This window comes from Ursus arctos, unplaced genomic scaffold (genome assembly GCF_023065955.2).
Source record: "Ursus arctos isolate Adak ecotype North America unplaced genomic scaffold, UrsArc2.0 scaffold_32, whole genome shotgun sequence".
In the NCBI taxonomy this organism is placed as follows: Eukaryota; Metazoa; Chordata; class Mammalia; order Carnivora; family Ursidae; genus Ursus; species Ursus arctos.
In genome coordinates this window covers 26,404,809-26,427,557 of record NW_026623008.1, presented here as the reverse complement: position 1 = coordinate 26,427,557, position 22,749 = coordinate 26,404,809, and the positions used below count along the sequence as shown (strand labels likewise).

The window sequence follows — 22,749 nt, the reverse complement described above, 5'->3', positions numbered from 1 at the left end:
GCTGCCCAGGCACCGTGATGCGCGGGGCTCAGCCCCCTACACCAGGCTTCTCCATGCCCATTTCCTGCCCAAGCACTTCTCAGCAGTCAAGGGTCAGAAAATTGCACACATGCGGCAGCCCTCTGGGCCCTTCTCGACAAATGGCCACAGAGAAGCCACCTCCCCTTCTGCAACCTCTCACTCAGCGGTCTCTGGATGAATGTTCTCTTTCTGGCCTGACTCAAGCTCCACCTTTTAATCCTTTCGGGCCCTCTCCCAGGAACTAAGGCCTCATTTCAGGCCTCGGGAACCCCTTTGGGATGAGGCCGGGGAGACAGTTATTTCCGGTGCTTGGCATCCTTCTCCGAAGCCTTGGTGTCACCGTGCCCAGTGCCCGCACCACTTAGAAACATCTTGTCCAGGCCCTTGAGTGACTCCAGCAGGTAGTTCTGGAAGGCAGTAAGGGCAGCACAGATGGCGGGCCCACCAAAGCCATGGGTGATGAGGCTAAAGTGTGTCAGGCAGCTCTGTACTCCGGGCTCCAGGATGAGTGCCGGGCGGCTGTTGCCCAACGGCGAGCGGTCCTGCGCCATCAAGTCTGCAAACTCCTTGCAGATCTGCCTGGTGGGGGAAGGAGGGCTGGAGGTTAGAGGACAAAAGTCTGAGCCTAGAGAAGGACCTACTGTGTGCACGGCAATTTTTATGTATTATATTTATGATCGCTGACCCTGTCAGTAGTCTGCAAATGATGATCGTACCCATGCTGCAGAAAAGGAAACTGGTCCGGAGGCATCGACTGACTTGCCCAATATCACACAGCTAGTAAACGGCATATGCCACTACCCTACAGTCTCTTCCTGTGGATGTCCTGCCCACGTTCCAAGTCCAGCTCTACTCCCTTACCCAGGAAACTTCCCTTGATCCCCTCGCCCACTCCCATCCCAAACACTCAATGCTTCACAGAGCCTTGTCCTTGAAATAATTAGGGAACAAGGAACAGCTGAACTAACAGCTGGCAGTGAATGTGAAGTGAGGCCTAGGTGCTGTGCCGAGCCCTGGATGCAGCACCACAATCCTCACGACAAATCTGGACAGTTCTCGTCATCCTCAGCTTATCAGAAAGTTGCTTTCAGATAGGCTGGCTGACCTGACCGAGGGGCGGAGCTGGGATCGGAACCTTCCTCGAGCTTGTGGTCATTCTTCCTTTCTTTGCATCCTGCACGTGGCTGAGGCAGGACGAGGTACTCCTGTCTCGCCTTTGGATCTCCATGGAAGCCAGTCGGCATGGCACACATGACTGAGCCCCAGAAAGTTTGGGTGACTTAGCTGACTCATGGGTGAGGGGAGCCCTGCCCCGGCTATGCTTCTCCAACAACGATATGAACAGCCCCAAGGGTCCCACAAGACATGGCAGTCGCTTGAGTCTGTAATTCCACTTCTGCCTAGGGAATCTGAGAAAGCCCCGGAGGAGGAGGGTGGAGGTGGGATCTGGCTGCATTAGGACTCCATGAGATGGGGGACTGGATGGCGTTCTAAGCAGCAGGTGTGAGGGCAGGGACAGCGAGAATGTCAGCTGCAGTGGTGGGGTTTGTACCAGCCAGATTGTGGGGCCCTCAAAGGCGTCTAGACTTATTCTCCTTCCCTCTCTCTGTCTCTCTCTGTCTTTTCTTGCAATGGGACCTTTCTAAAAAGTAACTCTGAATGGAATACCAGTTCACTAAAGAGGCCCTAACGCATCCCCATAGAACCTAGTTTGAAAATCAATGCAGTAGCTGGGGAGCCGTTGAAGGTTCTTGGGCAGGGGATCAGTGCATGTGTAGGAAGGCTGAGGGAACAGCAGAGCACTGGGATGACGTCCTGGAGTGAGATTAGGAGACCAGAGCTGAGGTGGCAGCATGTGAGTGGTGGGGGAGCCACCCACGGGACTTGCAGAGGGGTCAGGGGTGAAGTAAGGACAAGGGTGGGTCAGCTTGTGGCTGGGTGGGCATTGGTGCCCTGATGGAAGTCACTGGAACAAAAGGGCTGATGGGCAAGGCTCAGGCAGGGGGAGCAAGACCACCATGGTGGGACTGGGGCCGGTGAAGCTATGGGGCAGTGACAGCAGTTTTGCTGGTGCACAGAACCCAGGTATGTTTTGTGTCCATGTGCACCCCGTGGTGTGCACCACACGGTGCCTCACTGTGCCCGTGCGTGGTGCCACTCGTACATCAGGTGTGCATGTGGGTGGCGTCCACTCTGCCCCTGCGTGGTATTTGCGTCTGCACTGCACCTCCATGCGCCTGTGCACAGAGCCCCAAGGCACCCACGCGTGGCACCCTCACTCACTTGGCGGCCAGCAGCATGCTTTTGCGGCTGTGCAGTTCCCCGGGGTCGGCGTGCTGGCGGCACAGGTACTCGGCAGCTGCCTTGGCTGGGAACTCAGTCTCACAGACGTAGCCGAAGTCTCGGGCCAGGTGCACGGCCTCTCCTGGGGGGCGGAGGAGAGGCAGAGCCATGAGCTGCCACCCAGCCAGGTGTACCTTTGAGCCTGGAGCACGGCCTTGAACCTCCCACCCCCTGGCTAGGAGCCATTCTGCCCCATTCTGCTGCTATAGAAACCTTCCTCTGGCTTCCCTCCCCGCGCAGCCCCAGCCCCAAGCCCATTGCCCTCCCTTGGGGCCACAGGGGATGGGCTCTAAGCCCAGGGATGGCAGCTGAGCCCACCATGTACCCCAGAGCCTGGGCTCGAGATGACTGAGCCGGAGTCCCCAGCCTCCAGGAAAGGGACTCTCACCCCCTCATCCCTTCACCGCATCCAAACACTGGCCACTCCTCCCAGCCCTCCACAAACCCACACACACGGACATGTGGGCATGCCCAGACACGTGAAGAGGATACACACGTATCACGTACGCCCCCTCCTTATACCCGACACACCCGCCTGCGTTAGGGACAGTCACACAGTGCCCTGGGTGAGACAGGTCCTCTCATGCTCACGCTCACACCCACCCTCAGGCCTCACTCACCCTCTACCAGCGAAGTCAGAAGTGTCACATTGGCGGCCTTGCGACGGCCAGCTGGCAAGTTGAGCCCAATCTTCTCTAGCCGTTCCCGCAGGCAGCGGCCCCCGTTCTTGGACTTGGCCCTTGACATGCAGAGAGAGAGACAGACATACACTATGAGGACAAGAAAGAAGTGTATGGCTGGGTGACCCCCACGGGACCTTGCTGCCTCCACCCCACTCCTGCCAAAGCTGGGGTCTGGCCCTGGGGGTGCTCTGGGGCCTCTTTCAGCCTGGTCCCAACCCCCTTCTAACCTCATTGACTTGGCAGCCAAGGTGGGGCTGGGGGGCCTAGCACCCAGCTCCCAGAGCCACTCATTTCTCTCTAAGCCTCTCAACAGCAGCAGGGACAGCCTGGGTGGGGAAGGATGGGCCAGAATCTTGGGGTGCTTTTTCCTCACCTCAGCACACCAGCCGAGCCATACACGGCTACCCAGGGACACACAGCCTGATATGCGGAGATGCACAGTCACGCAGGGACACACAGATAAACATGCATACGGGTGAACACACACTGGGGGCGATAAGGACACACACCCCGCAAGAGTCAGACGTACACAGAGACACGCAGACTTGGGCTGCCAGGGCCACACAGGGACGCAGACACACAGGTCACACCGAGCCAGGATCCCGGGGACAGATGGACAGACACTCAAGGACTCGTACACTCCCTCTGGGGTGCTCAGAGAAACCAGGAATAGACACACCCCCACCCCTGCACAAATGCTGCCTCCGCACACAGCTGCAGACACGTAAACACATGTCTGTCTCTAGAAGTACACGCAACCACACAGAGGAGGGCACGCTCTAGCCAAAGCAACATAGGAAACTCACACTCACGGAAACGTTCTTCTGGCTGTCCCCTATACCACACACACACACACACACACGTGCACGCATGCACTCACACGCACACATTCACACCGTCCTCAGACACGTCAGAACTCCTAGCCCGGCAGTACAAATACCCTACCCGGGCACAAGGACGTGCACAGAGAGAGACAGACACCCGACTATGAAGACAAACTGCAAACCATACACACCAGAGGGGCCTGGGCTCCACACGGAGTGAGTGGGCCTCGGGTCCTGGGGTCCCTCTCTTGGGGCAAAGGATGAAGATGGTATTTTCTCTTCGCCAGCCCCAGCCTGGCCCATTCTGCCCAACACGGGTCAGTCCTCCATCCCTCCTCTGTGACCAGGCTTCTCCGTCCACCCCCACCCCCAAGCCCACAGACCTGTGGGAGCTGCTGGAGATGTTGGGCTGCCCCCAGAACATGCACATCTCCCTAAGGAGATAGAGACGGAGATGAAGCTGTGGCCTGGGGGGCCCCTCTCTGCTCCCCTGAGAAGGTCTGAAACGACCACAGATTTTGGCAGGGAACTGTGGGCTGGCCGTCCTACCTGCGAAGGACACCGCCCAGGAGGGAGGCATTGAGGCACTCGGGAGGTGAGAGTCGCCGCTGGACCTCCCCCACCGTCACCTTGTACTTGGACGTCGAGCTGAGCAGTGAGAGCCGGCCTGGCACGGAGCAGAAGACCTCACTGGGGTTCGTGATGCCACCAACCAGGCTGTCTTTGGCCAACGAGAGGGCCGAGAGGCTGCTGGCTTTGGAGGGGATGGGGACTGCAGAATGGAAGCAAGAGCAAGGGAGAGAGACAACACTGAGCCAGGGACCGCAGGACGCGGGCGCTAGGCAGCTGTGGAGTGGGAGCATTGAGGAAGCGCTGACTGTGTCCTGGGCACCGTGCCACATGCTGGGCACACAGCCACATCGAAACATCCCAGCGCCTCTCAGAGGGCAGTTCTACTGTCCCTGCTTTACAAAAGAAGAGACGGAGGCACACTGAGGTTAACGTGACTCACCCAAGTCCACTCCGCTAACGGGTGGTGGAAATTGAACCGGAGTTGCCTGGCTCCTGCACCTGTGTTCCCTTTACTGAGCCAGGCTGGTGCCCTGTTAACTGACACAGCCTCTGCAGCGTCCTGGAGTCTGGGCAAGTGCAATCAAAGAGAGAGCTGCAAACACGGAGGCGGGAACCCTGAGTCACCGCAGCAGGGCCCAGCTAGGTCTGCACAAACGCAAGGAGTGCCTGCTTATGGCCCCTACATGCCACCCTTCCAGATCAGTGAGGGCCTGGGGACTTTGGAAGCCCACATCCTGGGGGCAGAGGTTATGGCCCCATGAGGCCTCTGGCCCTGGCCCCCTTCCTGCCGAGTTACTATGGGATGCTCAAGGAGACAGGAGTAAAGAGATACACACCCACACCCCACAGAATTCTGCCCCCAAAGCTCTCTGTCCACTAATCTGTGCAGGGCAGGGAAGGGACTCTGAGAAGTGAATTTTCTAAAACCCACTTGGAGGGGTGCCTCGGTAGCTGAGTCGGTTAAGTGTCCGACTCTTGATCTCAGCTCCAGTCTTGATCTCAGGGTTGTGAGTTCAAGCCCCGTGCTGGACTCCATGCCGGGCATGGAGACTACTTGAAAAAAAAACCAAACAGGGGCACCTGGGTGGCGCAGTCGTTAAGCGTCTGCCTTCGGCTCAGGGCGTGATCCCAGAGTTCTGGGATCGAGCCCCACATCAGGCTCCTCCGCTGGGAGCCTGCTTCTTCCTCTCCCACTCCCCCTGCTTGTGTTCCCTCTCTTGCTGGCTGTCTCTCTCTGTCAAATAAATAAATAAAATATTAAACAAACAAACAAACCGAAACAACCCCACTTGGATACTCTTGGCTCTAAAGGAAAGTTCTTTCTGTAGTCTAACCTCCATCTTCCTTCTGAGCCTCAAAGGGAAGGGAGGATCATCAAGGTACTTGCCTCCACCTGGGCTTCTCTTCCTCCAAGGAAGTGAGAGCCTTGGGAGAGCAGGAGAGAAGGCAGCCCTTGTGTGTGTGCAGAGGGACTAAGTGGGAAGCCTGAGGCCAACAGTGAATTGAACACTCACTATGCTATGTACTTACACGGATCATGTCACTGAATCCTCTGAACACCCCACGAGGGGGCTGTGTTTACTATTCCCATTTTATAGATGGGGAGACTGATGCCCAGAGATGTGAAGTAGTGTGCCTGAGATCACACAGCTGCTGGCCTGAGAACCAGTAACAAGCCCCAGACTGTGGTCTCAAAGGCAGGAACCCTCCAGCCATTCAGCAATTCTTTGCTGAGCCCTGTGTGTCGGGGAATGCAGAGGCAAGCAAGGCTGCCCGGTTCCCACCGGCAGAGCCCCTCCAGCTTTTCCATTGCTGCATGTGCATGTCCACCAGGACACCCACCCAGAAACCTCAGTGATGCCCTCCACGCTGCTCTCTCCCACTGCATCCCTTCTGTCACTGCGTCCGCTGCGGCTCTCCTTTCTCCACGCCCCGGATGCAGTCACTTCTCTGCATGTGCACGGACGCTCGCTCACTTCCTGCCTGAAATTTGGAGGCACAGCTCTGCTCTGGTCTCCTGCCCCCACCCCAAAGGATCTTTCTGAAACACATCACTCTCCAGACCAAAACCCATCAGTGCCCATCACTTCCCCTCGAATCAGATCCCAGCTTCAGAGCTGGACAGGATGAGGTCGCCTATCCTTCCGTGAGTGCCAACTGTATACCAAGTGCTTTACACAAACAGCTCTGGGAGGTAGACGCTATTCTCCATCCCCATTTCAAATCGGAGAAGCCAGAAGTTCAGAGAGGTTCAGATGGATGGCACAGCAAGTAGGGAGCAGAAATGGGTCTTGAACTCCGATCACGGACTCCAAAGTTCTCATCCTTAACCATCCTTGCGCCTTCCATGTAATGCCCTCCTTCGCCCACTTTGCGTTCTGGCCGCTGCCTGTCCCTCTTGCCTGGTCCCCCATTTGTCCTTTAGGCTCTCAACCCATACTGACCAACAGAAATATACTATAGTATACATATGTATATATGTATATAATTTATATATACATAGAATTCAAATTTAAATTTTCTAGTAGCCCTATTTTTAAAAAGTAAAAAGAAACGTGAGGTTAATTTTAAAATATTTTATTTACCCCAGTGTGTCAAAAACACTATCACGGAAACATGTCACCAGTATTTTAAAGATTACTAATGAGCTATTTTACGTTCTTCCCTTGTACTTAGCCTTAAAAATTCAATGCATATTTTACATCTCCAGCCCATCTCCATTCGGACTAGCCACGTTTCAGGTGCCCAACAGCCACACGTGCCTCATGGCTCCCACAGTGGATGGCACAGCTGTTGACTTCAAAGAGGGGGAGCACGACAGGTAACAAGGAAGCGAGGTGTGGGGGACAGGCGCCGCCCTATGGAAAGCCACTACACACCAACACTGCAGAACGCCCACTGTTTGCTGATGAAGCCAGGATTCTGGATGTCTTTGCGAAACCGCTGGATTTTTAAACCCTGGCAACCAATTCAAAAATTTAAAAACCCAGCACAGGCCACACGGAACACGGTGAACGAAGTGCCACCTGGGATGGGGGACCACCAGCGCGTGAGCTCTTCGAGCCCCACAGAATGGCTCACTGTCCATCTCCGTCTCCATCTCCCGAGCAGGGCCCCTCCTCCCCAAGCCTCAGTGCGGGCACCATCCCCGGTTCAAACTTCCGGGCCCCAGGACCCCAGCCCCCTCTCACCCTCCAGCCCTGACCTCATCCCACTGAACCTCTGCGTCCGCTCCCACAGCTGTCTTCCCCACCAACCAGGAGTGTGCCTCGAGGGGGGGCTCTCAGCCCAAGCGCACTTCAGTGCATGTGGGATAAGCGAGTGGAGCAAGAGCCTTTGAGACCTGAAATGGGGGACCTGAGACCAGACTGGGGGAGAGGGTGGGCGTTGGGAGAACCTCATCCCTGTCTTAGCGACTGGGAGTAAAGCAGCCCTTCCCCCCTGGGTCCCTGTTCAGGCACCAGGGAGGGGCCGAGAGGCCACAGATGGGGTGAGTGGAAGAAGAGGAAAAGGGCAGAATGCGGAGAGAATGGGCAGCACACGTTCCACCCCAGGCAAGTCTCTGTCCCCAGAGCAGGGTCAACGAGGGTGAGGCAAGGGAGGCACTCACCTTGGGAGCAAAATTTAAGGAGGCACCAAAAACTCAGCAAGCAAGATAAACAAGTGTTTTAATGCAATATATATTTGGGGGGAGGGGCAGAGAGCGAGGAAGAGAGAGAACCTTAAGCAGACTCCACGCTCAGCACAGACTGCAGCGTGGGGCTCGATCTCACAAGCCCGAGATCACCACCTGAGCCGAAACCAAGAGTCGGACGCTTAGCCAACTGCACCACCCAGGCGTCCCTTTAATGCAATATTTCTAAAAATAAAAGCTAATGTAAAAAAGGCCTGGTGCCAAAATATCAACATTTTAATTAGAAGCAGTCTCTGATCCTGCTCTCGGCTCCACCCTCCCCGCTACCTTTCCTTAGTCCCAGCCCCCTCTCAGAGCGAGGAGCAGAGCTGTGCTAACTCAACAGACACACCGACACCAGACAGACAATAGGAGCCGTCCCCACCTTCTGCTCCAGTGTCTCCCAGGCCTGTGCACGGTTCCCTCTTCACCTACGTCTCTCTGCCTGGAGGGCACTTCCTCTGGGGTGATGGAACCATTCTATATTGTAGTGGTTACATGACTGTGTGTTTATATTTGTCAAAATTTAAAGAAATGCAGGTGTAAAGTTACTTATAACTCAAGCTTGACTTAAAAAAAACCCTACAAATTGATAAATTAAAGATAAAAAGAAGTCTTAAAAAAAAAAGTGGGGGCGCCTGGGTGGTTTAGTCGATTAAGCGTCTGCCTTCAGCTTAGGTCATGATCCCAGGGTCCTGGGATCGAGTCCCACATCGGGCTCCTTGCTCAGCGGGGAGTCTGCTTCTCCCTCTCCCTCTGCCTGCTGCTCCCCCTGCTTGTGCGCTCTCTCTCTGTGTCAAATAAATAAATAAAATCTTTTAAAAATAATAAAAAATAAATGAAAAGAAGGGCAGAATGACTGTCTTGCCTCCCATGACCCCCAGCCAGAGGCAGCAGTCAGAGGGAATAGAAAATTCTCTCCTCCAGCAGCCTCCTCCATCCCAACTTCTGTTCAAACCAGGGGGTCCCTGAGGCCAGGCCCCGTATGAGGGGAGGGAGACCAAGGCTGCAGGAGGCTGTTGCTCACGTGCAAACAGAGATCTATGGGAGCATTCGTGTGCCCCAACAATGACTCCATACACCGTGACGCCTGTCGCGGACAGAGCAATGAGGGCAAGACTGCGTGTGCGCACTCACTGAACGAGGACTGGTCCCCAGCTATACACACAGACAGAGTTTCTGCCCTCCTGAGTGTTCAGGAATGTGGCAGCACGTGTATGGATATCTGCAAGGGCTCTCGCTCCTGTCACTAGAGTTAAACATGGAGTGTTTGCCACACGTATGTCAATGTAGGTGCCGCGAAGTGTAGGTGGACATACGTTTGGGGATGGAATGACAGACTCTGCTCCCTCCCCCACTTGTCCTTCCCCTTTTCCTCGGAGCCTCTTCCCTCAGAAATGACAAGAGGAATGGAACCCAAGGTTCGGAAGTGGATGGCGTGAGAAAGGGACAGTCATGGAGGTAGGAATTAAGCTAACACGGACAGCAAAGCAGAGACACTGGTGTTTGTGTCCCACACCACAGTGACTCCTGAGGCTGAAGTGGTCTCTTCATGGTGTCCTCCCTGCCTCCCTGGCCTCCTCCCCCATCCACCGCCCATTACACAAGCAGAAGCCAAGACACTACAGACACAAGAACTCCTAGTTGTCCAACCTGTCAGACAAGACCCACACGCTTGTCTACACACTCCATCCACAGGTGGTAGGTACTGTCTGACCACTGAATCCAGGGAGAGTGCAGAAGATTCTCCCAGAAAGCTGACTAAAATTTCAATTCCATCTAGAAGAAAACATAGGAGAAAAATCTCTGCGCTCTTGGGCTGGGGAATGAGTTCCTGGATTCAACCCTAAAAACATGATCCATAAAAAGAAAATAATGGTAAAGTGCGCTTCAGGAAAATTAAAAAGTTCTGCACCTTGAAAGGCACTATTTAAAAAATTGAAAGAAAACCATAAACTTGAAGAAAACATTTGCAAATCACATATATGATCAAGGATATATATATATATATCCGGAATAGGTAAATAACTCTCATAACTCTGTAGTAAGATAAACAATCCAATTGGAAAATGGTCAAAATATGTGAATAGCCGTCTCACTAAAAATGACATACGGATGGCTAATAAGCACGTGAAAGAAGTGCTCCACATCATTAGTCATTAAGGAGATGCAAAGTAAAACTACCCAGGTACTATCAGCATGGCTATCATAAAAGAGACAATATTGGGGCGCCTGAGTGGCACAGTCAGTGAAGCATCCGACTCTTGGTTTTGGCTCGGGTCATGATCTCATGGGTCATGGGACGGGGCCCCAAGTCAGGCTCCACACTTAGCAGGGAGTCTGCTTGCGAGTCTCTCTCCCTCTCCCTCTGCCCCTCCCACCCGTGCTCTCTCGCTCACTCTCTCTAAAATAAATAAATAAATCTTTAAAAAAAAAAAAAAGACAATATCAAGTGTAGGTAAAAACCCTCTTGCGTGTTGCTAGTAGAAAGTACACTAGAACAGCCCCGTGAGAAAACGGCATGCCAGTCTCTTAGGAAATTAAACACGCACTTACCACAACATCCAGCAATTTCATCCCTAGGCATTCACCTAAAAGCTGTGAAAACATATGTCCACACAAAGACATGTGTGTGGATGATCCGAGCAGCCTTATTCATAGCAGCCAAAAAGTGGAAACATCCCAGGTGTCCATCAACTGATGAATGGATACATAAAATGTGTTTCATGCGCGCAACGGAGTACTGAGCAACAGGAAGAAAGAGGACTACTCACACCTGCTATGACACAGATGAACCTTGAAAACATTATGCTAAGTCAAAGAAGCTAGAAGCACTGTTGGCATATTTATTTATTCCATGGACGTAACATGTCCAGCATATGCAAATGTATAGATAGAAAGCAGATCAGTGGTTGCTTAAGGCTTGGGGTGGGACTGAGGATTAACTACAAATGGGAATGAAGGAGTTTTAGGGGGTGATGGAAACGTCTTAAGACTGATGGTGGTGATGGCTACACAGCTCTATAAATTAACTAAAAATCACTGAATTATCATCTTAACTGGGTGAATTTTAGGTCTGTACATTTTACTTCAATAAATCTGTTGAGAAATGCAAGTTCCAGGGCTATACTTCCAGGGACTCTCATTCAGTAGATGTGGAGTGGTGCCCAGGAAGTCTGCGTTTTTTAAATACGCACCCCTAAGGCATTCTGATGCACGTGGTTTCTTAGCCCACACTTAGGGTACACTGGCCCAGAGGGGGGAGGGGTGCAGCTGGCTAAGTTTCCTTCCCACTAACTAACCTTCACTCTCCTGCCCTGTGTGGCCCTCAGCTACTGTCCAAACCCTATCTGCTTGGGCGTGGGTTTTTCAGTCTTTTTCTGGGTCGGACAGTGGCCTGGGAGGCAAGTAAGGCAGGAATGTAGAAATGCCAGGTCAGATCCTCTCTTTACATAAAACTTTGATTTTTGTTTATTGTGGTATTTGGACAGTATTTCTTATTTTAAAATACTACATTAAGATATATTATTTACCTGGGGCACCTGGGTGGCTCAGTTGGTTAAGTGTCCAATTCTTGATTTCAGCTCAGGTCATGATCTCAGGGTCCTGGGATGAGCCCTGCACTGGGCTCTGTGCTCAGCGGGGAGTCCGCTTGAGGATTCTCTCTCCCTTTCCCTCTGCCCTTTCCCCCTGCTCATGCTCCCGCCTGCTCTCTCTCTCTCTCTCTCTCTTTCTCTTTAAAGTAAATAAATAAATCTTAAAAAAAAAGATATATTATTTATCTAATCCTTGCCTCAGAGGTGAGTACTTCACTCACTCACCGGAGGCCTGGCCCTGCTGAGATTCACTTGGAAGCCCAGACCCTCCCCATCTCCCTTTCTTTCCCCAGAGCCAAGGACAGCAGAGGAGAGGGTGGCTATTTACCTCAGCCCCTGCCCTGAACACCCTGAGACTGGACCACAGGGCCCAACAAAAAGGGATGTCCCTACCCCGACTAGGCAGCCACCCCCTCTCCTGGAGGGGAGGAGTACTTTATTTCAGTTCTCATCCCGGACCGCTCCCCTCCAGCTGTGGCTGTATGACCTGAAACCCCCGCAGATTTTAACCTCTCTAACCTGTCGGCTTTTCTATAGTGCAGGGCGTTTGCAATGCTGTGCCTAGTGCGGTGAAAATAGCTTGGCCCTTCCACACCCTCTGTCCCAATGCACTCAGACCTCAAAATCCGTCACTCATTTATTCAACAAACACCCATGAAGCACCTGCGGAGACCAGCCTAACCTCTCCTGTAGGAAGCCCCCCAACCGCAGGCACTCAGCGCTTGGCCTCTGAGCTCTCACAGGACCAGTACCAATCTCCCTCATCACACTTCTTGGCTAGAAAATATTCCCATCCAGGTATGTGTCCCCCACCAGTCCCGCTTACTTTCTGTGCCCCTTTGGCAGGTTACAAAACTGGAGGTAACAAATGTGGGCAGAAATGGAGGGTTTCTCCTTGGGTCAGCGGCCTGGGCTCCATCTGCCACCCCCGCCCCACACCGTGGCTGCAAGGAGCAGCCCACAGTGCAGTGTATGGCGGGGCGGAGACCTCGTTTCCCCTCCAGGACATGTGCCTGGAGTATCGAAAGTTTTACAACCAAGGTCCCTGGAGAAATCCCAGGCTTCCCTCCCTGGCGACACCCTGCGATAGGAAGACTGCTTCTGGGGTAGGGCCGGGGCTGCCCGGATTCACCCCGGGCCTCAACTGCCCGGCCTCAACCTCAGCGGTCCCTCCAGCCAGGGCCTGGAGGAGCTGCACGAATCAGATGTTTCAGCTAGCCAGAAATGACTTCCTATCATTCCAGGGCCCAAGCGGGCGGCAGGGTCCAGGATATTACAGGGGCTCTCGATGTCATCGGAAGGGCCCGAGGCCGAAGAAGGACGCTAATCCACCGCGCCCCGGAGTCGCGCAGTAACGGCGGAAGTTCCAGGCGAAAACTGCCCGCTGCGCGCCACGCTCCAGCCCGGCCACCTGCTTAGCCACAGCGGCTCCGCGCCGTCCCCCGCCCGCGCGGCCCCTTAGCTGAGGACCTTCGGGGACCTCGCGTTTGCAAAGCGCGAAAGCGCCGGCACGGACCCTCTCTCCTCTCCCGAGGCGCGACGCGCGGATGGAAGGCCGAGCTCGCGGCTAGGGAACCAAGCACTTCCCTCCGCAGGGAGCCTCCGGCTTTCACCCCTCTCCCTTCGCCTCAGCGCTCCGGGCTGTGACTCGTCGTCCGGGGTGGGGCGCCCAGGTCGCCGCACTCCATCTCGCTGCGCTCGGCCACCGACAGGCTGGCACTGCGGTGCGGCGGGTGTGCGCGCCCGCGGCCGGGCCCACATCTGCCCCGCCGCACCCAGCGGGCCGTACTCAGGACCATCCCGGCTGCCCTCACGGTGGTCCTGGGCCCGCTGTTGAGGATTCCGGCGCACACCTAGGACCCGGAATTTAGGACAACTGATGTCCTTTGAGAGAAACCAACTCAGGGCAATTCCAGTGCCTCCTCGCAGCCAGTTTCCTGTCCTGCCTCTGGCCTGGGGATTGGAATTTAAGGTACAGAGAGCCCCAGCTGATCCTTTCACCCTTCCCCAGGGCAGACGTTCCCAAGCTCCTACCCCAGATGTGGGAGGCTGGCCTCCCCCAGGGAGTCAGCATAGCAGCTCCCCGCAACCCACCCCAGCCCCTCGAGCCTGGGCAGAAGTCGGGAACCAGGGGACCTGGACCGTACTCGGGAACCAGGGGACCTGGACCATGATGGTCTCTCCGGGTGGACGCAGCCCAGGGGCAGGCTCTTGCCAACTGCACACCAAGCTCTTCCTTTCGATGGGTTCCAAAACATCCACTAAGGCAGCCGCACCGCCACCTCCAAGACTACTCCAAGAAGCCGGTTCTGGCTTCCTCTCCACATCCCCATCTCCAGATGACACAGCCCAACACCTGGAGGCTCTCCTCCCCTAAGTGCTGGGAAGCCTGTCCCTTCATCTTACCCCCCCTCCCACACACACACTCTACAGTGTCCAACTAACTCTCAGTCGCTGGTAACCCAGCCCCAGCTCCTGGAACTCCAGCCCCTCACCCCCCACCCCTACCCCAGCCTCAGCCCTAGTCTCCTCTGAGCACATGGAAAGTGCAAAGAGTGCCTGGGCTTGAATTCATTCTTTCGAAAAAAACGACTGGAGCTAAATCCTGTGGGAGCTGTGCCTGCCTCAGGCACTGCAGGCTTGTGCGTGCCACCGAATTCCTCCTGGGGCACCCGCCCCGAATCTAAGGAGCCCGCCCAAAGCCTGGACCCCTCTGACCCTCTGTGTCTCGTTCTCTCTCTTTGTCACCTTTTCCTGGCATGTCCAGAACTCAGTCCTCCAGCTGGAAAATCCACTGGAGGCCAGGTCTCAAACTCTGGCTTTTACTAGTGCAGAGACACGAACACCCCCTAACAAACACACAGGGAGTGATCCTCGCATGCTCAGAGATCCTCAGTATCAAAGAACAAATTCCAGGACACAGCAAAGACCCTGACACACACACATACAGACTCCCAAACACTCAGAAATACACACCAACATAGTGGACACGCATCACACACTCAGCAACAGACACACACTTACACGCCAAGAAATACCAGAAAGACACCTAGGAAAGGAACATACCAGACATGCACAGGACCCTGAACTCACATAGGACATCCAGGATCAGGCAGGTCCTGGCCCTCCTGTACTCAGACTAACACACGATGTCCACACACCAACTCCCATAACCCTAAATGCGGAAAGAGGCTCCTGCAAGGACAGAAAATTCCTCGGGGAAACTCAAGCTTCCCCCATCCCCTAATCGACCCCAAAGCCCTGCCGGGAAGGAAAGCTTTCCTGGTTAGGAAATGGTAAGGCATTGTAATGTGGAAGTCATTTAAGGAAACCCATGGGAACTGCACCTCCATTCCCACCTCTTAGGAAACAGGAAAGTAGTTTAACTCGTTCTGCAAATTAATTCCAGATCTACAGGAGCGCCCTCCCCTCAGTAGGGAGAAGCCCAGACCCTCTGTGTGGCTTGGCTGGCCCAAGCCGCAGAGTGAGTCTGATGGACTTAGCCCACCCCAGGCCACAGGCTCTGGAGCCAACACGCCAACCACCCATCTGTCCAAGCTCTGGCCAGGACCCCTGCCTCTGCTGCCCCTCTAATGGGCTGCAAAGAGTGCCGGCTGGCCACTGAACCCAGCGACACACAGGAGGCAAGCTCCACAGGGAAGAAAATGGGTCTGTGCTTGGGGAGCCTGCACCATCTCCCCCAGTTCTGCCCCGGCAGATGCACGCTGTTCCTTACCTTTCTTGATCACGGACTGGTCCAGAAGACTCATTGCCGTCTCATCCACGGCCTGAAAATAGGAGAGGCAGTGGTAAGGGCGCTTGTGGACCTAGTCCCCTGTCACATCTTAAGCCCCTGCTGTCCCTGGTCCTGGTCCTGTCTGTTCCGCCCAACGCTCACCACCTACACTTGGGGCGGCCACAGGCGGGACCAGGACTGCCTCGCGGCTGGAGCCCTGGATACCTCACCCTGCCGTGCGAAATAGGAATGTTGAACCTTAGACAACTCCTCCGCCTCTCTTCGCTTCAGGCACAGGCTGCCCCAGCGGACTGGGACTGGACCATAGATGCCCCACGGGGCCCAGCGGAGAGCTAAGGAAGTGTTTGAGCCTCTGCCCATTTACTCCAGCAGGGGTTGCCCCATCCAGGCACCGCGCGCTGACTCAGTGCCCGGACGCCTGAATGGACAGGCGGCATCTAACCCCGATTTGGGACTCATCCGCGGAGTCGTGAGTGAGAAGTGGCAGGCTGAGCGAAGAGTCGGACGCCCGCCTCCATCACCGTGCCTCCAGCCAGAGTCCTAAATCACCGCGGCCGGTCCTGGCCCATCCCGGACCGTTCGGGCCTCACCTGCAGGTCCTCTAGGCCGGGCGGCGCCGCCAGCCCAGGGAGGCCGAGGGGCGCGTCGGCCAGGCCGTGCGCGCCGTCGGCCAGCCCGTGCAGGAGCCGCGGCACCGCGGCGGCGTAGTCGCGGCGCGGGTCGAGGCCCAGGGCGCGGGCAGGCGGCGCCAGCAGACCGGGCGGCTCGTCGTGGGCGCGGGCGGCGGCGCGGGGCGCGGCCCAGGCGGCCTGCGGAGGCTGCGGCTGTGCCAAGGGCGCCAGGCCGCCGTAGGGGTCCCCGGCCAGGTGGGGAAAGGCTGCAGCGGCGTCGGGCGCCTGGCCGTAGGGCAGTGGCGGCTGCGGGTAGGGCGGCGGGAAGTAGGGCGGCTGGAAGTCGGCGGCGGCGGCGGCGGCCGGCGTGTGGCAGAGCGGCGGCGCCGGCCCGTAGGCCGCCTGGGGCAGAGACGACAGGCGGGCCCCGCCAGCCGCGGCGCCCAGCCCGTCGGGGCGCTCCTGGGGAAGGAGAGGGGCGCGTTAGGCGACCCGCTGGCAGCCGAAAGGACCCCGGCCCGAGAGGACCCTCCTCAGCTCGCGGGGATCCGGCGGCCGTCCTGCCCGCGCGTCGCGGGGCCTGAGGTCTATCTCGGAGTGGCCCGCGGGCGCGGGAGCCTCGGGCTGGGACAGCGGTCTCCTGCGCGCAGCCGCACGGTTCGCCGCTGACGGAGTCCCCGCGGCCCCCTCCCCCCGAGATTTCGTTGGAGGTGGAGGTTCGGCAGGTCCAGCCCTCGGCCCCCCATTCCGGCCCGGAGACTACTCACCATGGCGGAGTAAGTGTGCACCAGCATGGGGCGGGTGGCGCGGGGCGCGAGGCGTGGCGGCGGCGGAGCCCTCGCCCGACGGCGAGCACCGCGGAAAGAGGTGTGGGGAGCCTGCACAGCCCGCGGGGGTCCCTTTGGGGCGGCGGGCTGCTACCCGGGCCGGGAGCCCGGCGGGCGTCGGGTCCTCAGCTGTGGGCGCCCCCGGGCGGGTCCATGGGGGCGGGACGTGGGCCGGACGGGCGCAGATCGCACTTGGAAAAGTCGGTCAACGGGTGCCCAGCGCCCGCCCTTCTTTGAGCGCAGCCCGCTCCATGCACTCCAGTTATAGTGGCGGGGGCGCGCTGGGCCTCCGGGGCGCGCATTAAAGAGACACGCTGGGCCGCTTTCTCCCTTCTCCCCGGCGACAGTTCAAGGGGAGGCGTGGCATTGGCGCGACCCCGTGGGGTGGGTAGCGGGGCGTGAATCCAACCCCCGCTGGTCTGAGCCGCCTTCTGGGCTCAAAGCTCCAGCTGCGGTGAAACAGAGAAGGATTGGAGGCTAGGATGGAGGGGTCCTGGGTTTGAATCTCAGCTCTATCGCCTTTATTTGTCTTTGAGCAAGGCACTACTCTTCCTCATCCTCAGCTTCCTAGTCTGTAGAGTGGGTATCAGTCCTTTCACTAACCACATCACCGGACTGTGGATGGGGCCATCATCGACGTGGAAGAAGTTTGAGAGCTGCAGACTCAAGCCCACTGGCTCATGTGCACACCCGTGTCAGCGTGTTATGTGTGTACCTGTGTGGGTGTAGAGGACCATCACAGTCTTTCTGAATGTTTCCGGATCAAGGACCCTCTAAAGGTGCCCTCTTCACTCAAACTTCTCGGGGCTGATAAGTCCCAATGCCAAGCCAGGGTCTGAGGAAGCTGAACACACAAACAGAGAGAGTCGTCCAGCTGGGGGTTGGACAAGAGTTCCACTGGAGAAGGGCTCCAGATGTTTCTGAAGCCAGGAGAGCCTGGGCTGATTGAGTGTAGGCCTGTCACACCAAGAGGCTGTTGAGTGAGTATGTGTGTAACTGCCCCCACGTGGATGGTGTGCAGTCGTCACACCGACAGGCATAGGCTGTGTGTTTGTGTGTTACCATGGCAGGCTCTGGCTGGCTCTCAAGGACATTCCCGTCCCTGCAGTCACTGCACCTTTCTCCCAGAACCCAACCCTCTCCTCCCCTGCCCCCTCCCCAGAAGCAGGAGCAAGGATGAAAGAAAAGAAAATGAGAGGAATACTAAGAGGAATAGGAATTTAAAAAGCAGAAGGAAGATGTTAAAAAAAAAAAAAGGCAAGAAGATGCTCAGACCAAGGCATAGAAGAAATAATCACAGCAAGCACTTACTACAGAGTGTGCTGTACTCTGTGCTAAGTACCTGGTGAGTACTGAGTTGTTTCCCCATCATGTTCCCTGGTGAGGAAGACAAGGCACAGAGAGGTGAACCGATTTGCCCAAAGTTGTCGAGCAGCCCGCTGAGTGGCAGAGCCAGGGTGGTCTGCCTCCAGCCTCTCCCTGTGCTAGGAATTACTATCCTGTACTGCTGACCTCTCAAGCACCGAAGAATGTAGCTCTGACTCCAGCCCACCTGTGCTCCCGGGTGAGCCCCTCTTCATCTCTGACCTCAGTTCCGGCAACTTCAACAACAGTGACAACAAAGTAGGGGAGCTCGGAGAGGACTGGATGGTTTCTGAGGCCCCTTTTCAGTGAAGGAGATGATGAGAAAGGAAAGGTGAAAATGCGGAGGTAGATTACAGAAGAGAGGGGGGTTAACCGTGGAGTTTATGTGTGAGGAGACTTCAGCGGGGTATCCCGGAGGCATGTGGCAGGTGCAGAGCTCAGGTCTGGGTCATCTCAGCCTGGGGGAGGGAGGAGGCTGGAAGCAGCAACATCACAGAGAACTTTCTGGGGGCTGGAACCGCCAGCTAGGGTAGGATGGTGGATGAAGCAGAGTTGGGCAGAGTGGCCACCTCTGTGCCCAGGACACAGCAGAGGTCCGGAGTATGTTTGTGTGTGTCTGTATATGTGGGTGTGTGAGTGATGAGACCCCTTCTCCTCCCCCCTCAAATTCAGCTACAGGACATCAGAAGTGAGGCTCCAGGACAGGTGTATGTGGGTTAGCACATGGCACACAGGTTGGTGGACCCTTTGGGGGAATCCAGAAGTGGCAAAGCCAGCGATGCCCGGGCCCAGCCCTGGGGATCCCTCGCTCTCTCCAGCAGGCTGGGGAAGGCCAGAATGACAGGACAAGTTGCCTGTCCAGTAGCTTCTTGTGGATTTTCTCACCCTACTTTGCTGCAGCTTGAGACACCCCCTTCTTGCCTCATTCTCCTCCTTGCTACCCTGACCACTCCTCAGCCTACTTTGATAGTTCATTGTTCACCCACATCCTTCATATCAGTTATTTGTTCTCGGGGTTGAAGCTCCGGCCTTTTCTTCCTGTCTCCACTCTTCATGAATGAGTTCATTCCTTCTCAAGACTTTAGTGACTGCTAGTCAGCTGCTATCTCTCAACCTTGTTATATCCAGCCTGTATCTCTCACTAGATACTCAGACCATAGATGCAATTGCCAGGCAGTTTTTTCTTCCAGGCATTCATTTGAAACATCCAAGGCCACAAGTGAACTCGATATCCCCTCCACCTCCCCACCCACCCCAACCTGCTTCTTCTCCTGGGTTCTACAGCTCCGTACGTGGCTCCAGCATCCTTCAAATGAAAAACAGAGTCATCCCAGACTCTGACCTTCCCCTCACCTTCATAAGCTAGTCCTCACGGAGTGTTGTCATTTCTAACCCTTACATATCTCTCTCCACCCCTGTCAGCCCTTTAGGCTCCCGTGCTCTTTCTCGCAGACCAGTAGTTCTCAACGTGTCCTTTCTGGGCCAGCGTCAGCTGCAGCCTCTGCAAACTTGTTATAAGCGCCACTCCTTGGCCCTCACCCCGGACCTACTGAATCAATGACTGTGAGTGTGGGACTGGAAATCCGTTTCAGTACTCATAAGGTGACTCAGAAGCTCAGTAAGTTTTGAGAACTACTGTCTAGACCATGACAACAGCTCCCTAACTGGTCTCCTGCCTTCATTCATTCCCCGTCTGACACACTTCCAATTCTACTTAGCAGTAAGGGTGAGTGGACCTGTACCCTTCCTGCTGACAACTCCCCTGAGGCTCCTCATGGCCCAGCTTCAGGGAAAAACAAGTTTAAGCACCCTAACTAGCATTCCAGCTGCAACTGATTTTTCTTTTCTGCCTCATGAACTATTTCACAAGAAGATAAAAGGAGAGAGAGAGCATGACTTTGGTGCATGGCAGGTGCTCAGTGAATGCTTATTAAATAAATGATGAATGGATGAGTTTGCGAATTCCTCAGCTGATTGAGGGGTCTTTTCAGGAAGGCTTCATGTGAACATGACCCTGGGTAGCTAGACAGAGAAACCAGGTACAATCTGAGGAGATCATCAATAAATGAATTTGCTTATGGCTACCGGGGAGACGGATGTTCAGACGGATGTTTAGAAGCTTGGGGGGCTTCTAAAAACTAGAGGGTCTTATGGCTGCGGACTCTGTTGCTCTTCTCTTTCAGGGCCAAGGGACTCCTCACTTTCTGAGGCGTGGAGGTGGGCGTTGCTCTTTGCCCTCTCTCTGGGACAGGTGTGCACACGTGGAGGCCTGGGATGTGCACAGGGGTACACATGCAGACTCTCCGGGGCACGTGGGGCATACGACGTACCTGGAGACACTCTTGGGAAACATACGTACACATGGGCACACAGGACCCCTATTGACACATAGGTGCCCACGTTCAGACATCCTAGACTCCCATTTGGCATACTTGGCATATCGCTTTTCTCCCACGCTCAAATCTTTCCCTCTCTTTTCAAAAAGCGAGCTTGCATTTGGATTTGATGTTAAAAAAAAAAAACACCTCAGGCCTGCCTCCTTTATTGACACAGTCTCCCTCCTCCCAGCCTTTGGCAACTTCCCACTCTGGGCCTGGCTGGGTGTTTACAGAGTGGGGGAGTATCTGGCACAAGGAGATGCTGAGGCGCCACCTGGTGGTTACACCTCACAACTGCGGCTCAGGTCCCCTATCCCCCCCTCACAGCTGAATCACCAAGAGCAAGCTTGGTCTTGTTAATCAGCCTAGCCCCTTCCCCGTTCAGGAGCCCAGAACTCTCGGACCATCCCTCGCTGAAGTACAGAGCTCAGTCGGCCTTGTGTTATCAGTCTTTCTGCAGGGTTTGGCTCCCCCTCCTCAGGAGGGTGAGCACTTCGAGAGCAGGGACCATAGGTGGTTGCCGCTTGCTCTGGGCCTTTCCCTTCTCTTATTACTTCCCCAGATGATCTCAGTCCCTCCCATGACTTTAAGACTCTACACTGACAACTCCCAAATCTGTCACTCGCCCAGACCCCTCTGAGCTCCAGACTGCAGAAAGCAGCTGACCCCTGGATATCCCACAAGCGGCACAAACTCACCATTTACCAAAAGGAGCTTGTATTCGCATTAACCTGTTTCCCAGTGTTCCCGGTGACAGTGAATGGCCCCATTATCCACTTAGTGGCCCAGATCAGGTATCCAGGAGGGCTCTTTATCCCTCCTCACTTTCAGTTAATCACCAAGCCCTATTAACTAACTCCTCCCTATATTTTCTCCATCTTCACTGCCACGGGCTTAGTTCAGACTTGGTATTTCCTCTCCGAGCTCCCTGCCTCAGTGGTCCCCCTTGCAGCCAGTCATCTTTCAAAAATGCAAACTGGATCACATTCAGTCTGCTGAAAAATCTCAGCATGATCCCATATTGAAGCTTCCAAGTGTGGCATGCCAGGACTTGGAGGATCTGGTCCATGCCCACTGGTCTGACCTCATCCCTCTTCACACTCTCTATTGTAGCAACAACGAGCTACTTGCAGTTCCGAAGCTCGCATGCCCTTATACCTGCTGTTCCTCTGCTTGTCTACCTGGCAAGCCTCTCCTCGTCCCCAGGTCTCAGAGCAAATGCTTCCTGGGCTCTCTCAGACTTACTCAGCCAGGCTGAGGGGCTCCTCATGCTCCAGCCATACTTTGCTCAGACCCCCATAGAAGCAACTGACGACCCCTCTAGGGGCTGATGCCTTGTCTGTTTCCTCTCTAGATTTTAAGCTGCTTGACGGCAGGGTCCATCTTTTCATATTTTCCCCAGGGAATCCATCCTAAGAACATGACTTTCAGTACATCTAATAAATAATGTTCCTCTGTCTATGCATAGTCAACCAGAGAGAGGCACGCTGGACATGCTCAGTAAATGCTTGTTGGCTTGAGGGCCTACCTAGAGATGTCTGCCAAGTGTGGGCTGGGGGCTGGTCTGGCTCCGGTCTGACAGCTTTGGCTCAGGCCTGGTGAAGCACTGGGTGCTTGGCTCCAGTCTCCTGCTGAAGCTCTCAGGCCCCTTCCCCTTCTCACTTGGCATAGAACAGAGGTCAACAAGGGTTCCTGGGTGGCTTGGTCAGTTAAGTGTCTTTCTTTAGCTTGGGTCATGATCCCAGGGTCCTGAGATCGAGCCCCACAGCGAGCCCCACGTTGGGCTCCCAACCCAGCGGGGAGCCTGCTTCTCCCTCTTCTTCTGCTGCTCCCCCAGCTTGTGCTGTCAGATAAATAAAATCTTAAAACAAAAAACCAAAAACAGAGGTGAACAGCTGGTTGCCTAAAAGCCATGTTTGGCCTGGAGATGTTGTTGGGGTAGCAGTGATTTCATTAAAAAAACAATTACCAACATTCAAAATCAGATTTTGCATAAAAATGAGGGTTTCTGACTAGTCTGTAAAATTGGAGGGTGTGGCGGTACTACTTGGTGGCCCTCCATGTCAGAGCCCCAAAGCCGCACCAGGCCTGGCCCCTC

At 55.3% G+C, this 22,749-nt stretch overlaps 1 protein-coding gene across 1 annotated transcript; it reads right to left on the bottom strand.

The window, feature by feature from the left end:
* Positions 1-317: 317 nt before the first annotated feature.
* Positions 318-16,875, bottom strand: TFAP2E (transcription factor AP-2 epsilon). The gene is made up of 7 exons (XM_026517201.3): positions 16,849-16,875; positions 16,061-16,543; positions 15,450-15,501; positions 4,421-4,643; positions 2,985-3,103; positions 2,305-2,446; positions 318-600 (listed from the first exon to the last, which is right to left on the bottom strand). The coding sequence occupies exons 1-7, from the start codon at positions 16,873-16,875 to the stop codon at positions 318-320; spliced, it is 1,329 nt and encodes a 442-aa protein (XP_026372986.1).
* Positions 16,876-22,749: the final 5,874 nt, after the last annotated feature.

Coding starts and splice junctions, on each gene's coding strand:
- TFAP2E (XM_026517201.3), bottom strand. CDS start 16,875: ATGCTGGTGCACACTTACTCCGCCATG. Junction 15,502..16,060: donor CCGGCCTAGAGGACCTGCAG/GTGAGGCCCGAA, acceptor TCCTATTTTCAG/GCCGTGGATGAGACGGCAAT. Junction 4,644..15,449: donor CCAGTCCGTGATCAAGAAAG/GTAAGGAACAGC, acceptor TCCATTCTGCAG/TCCCCATCCCCTCCAAAGCC.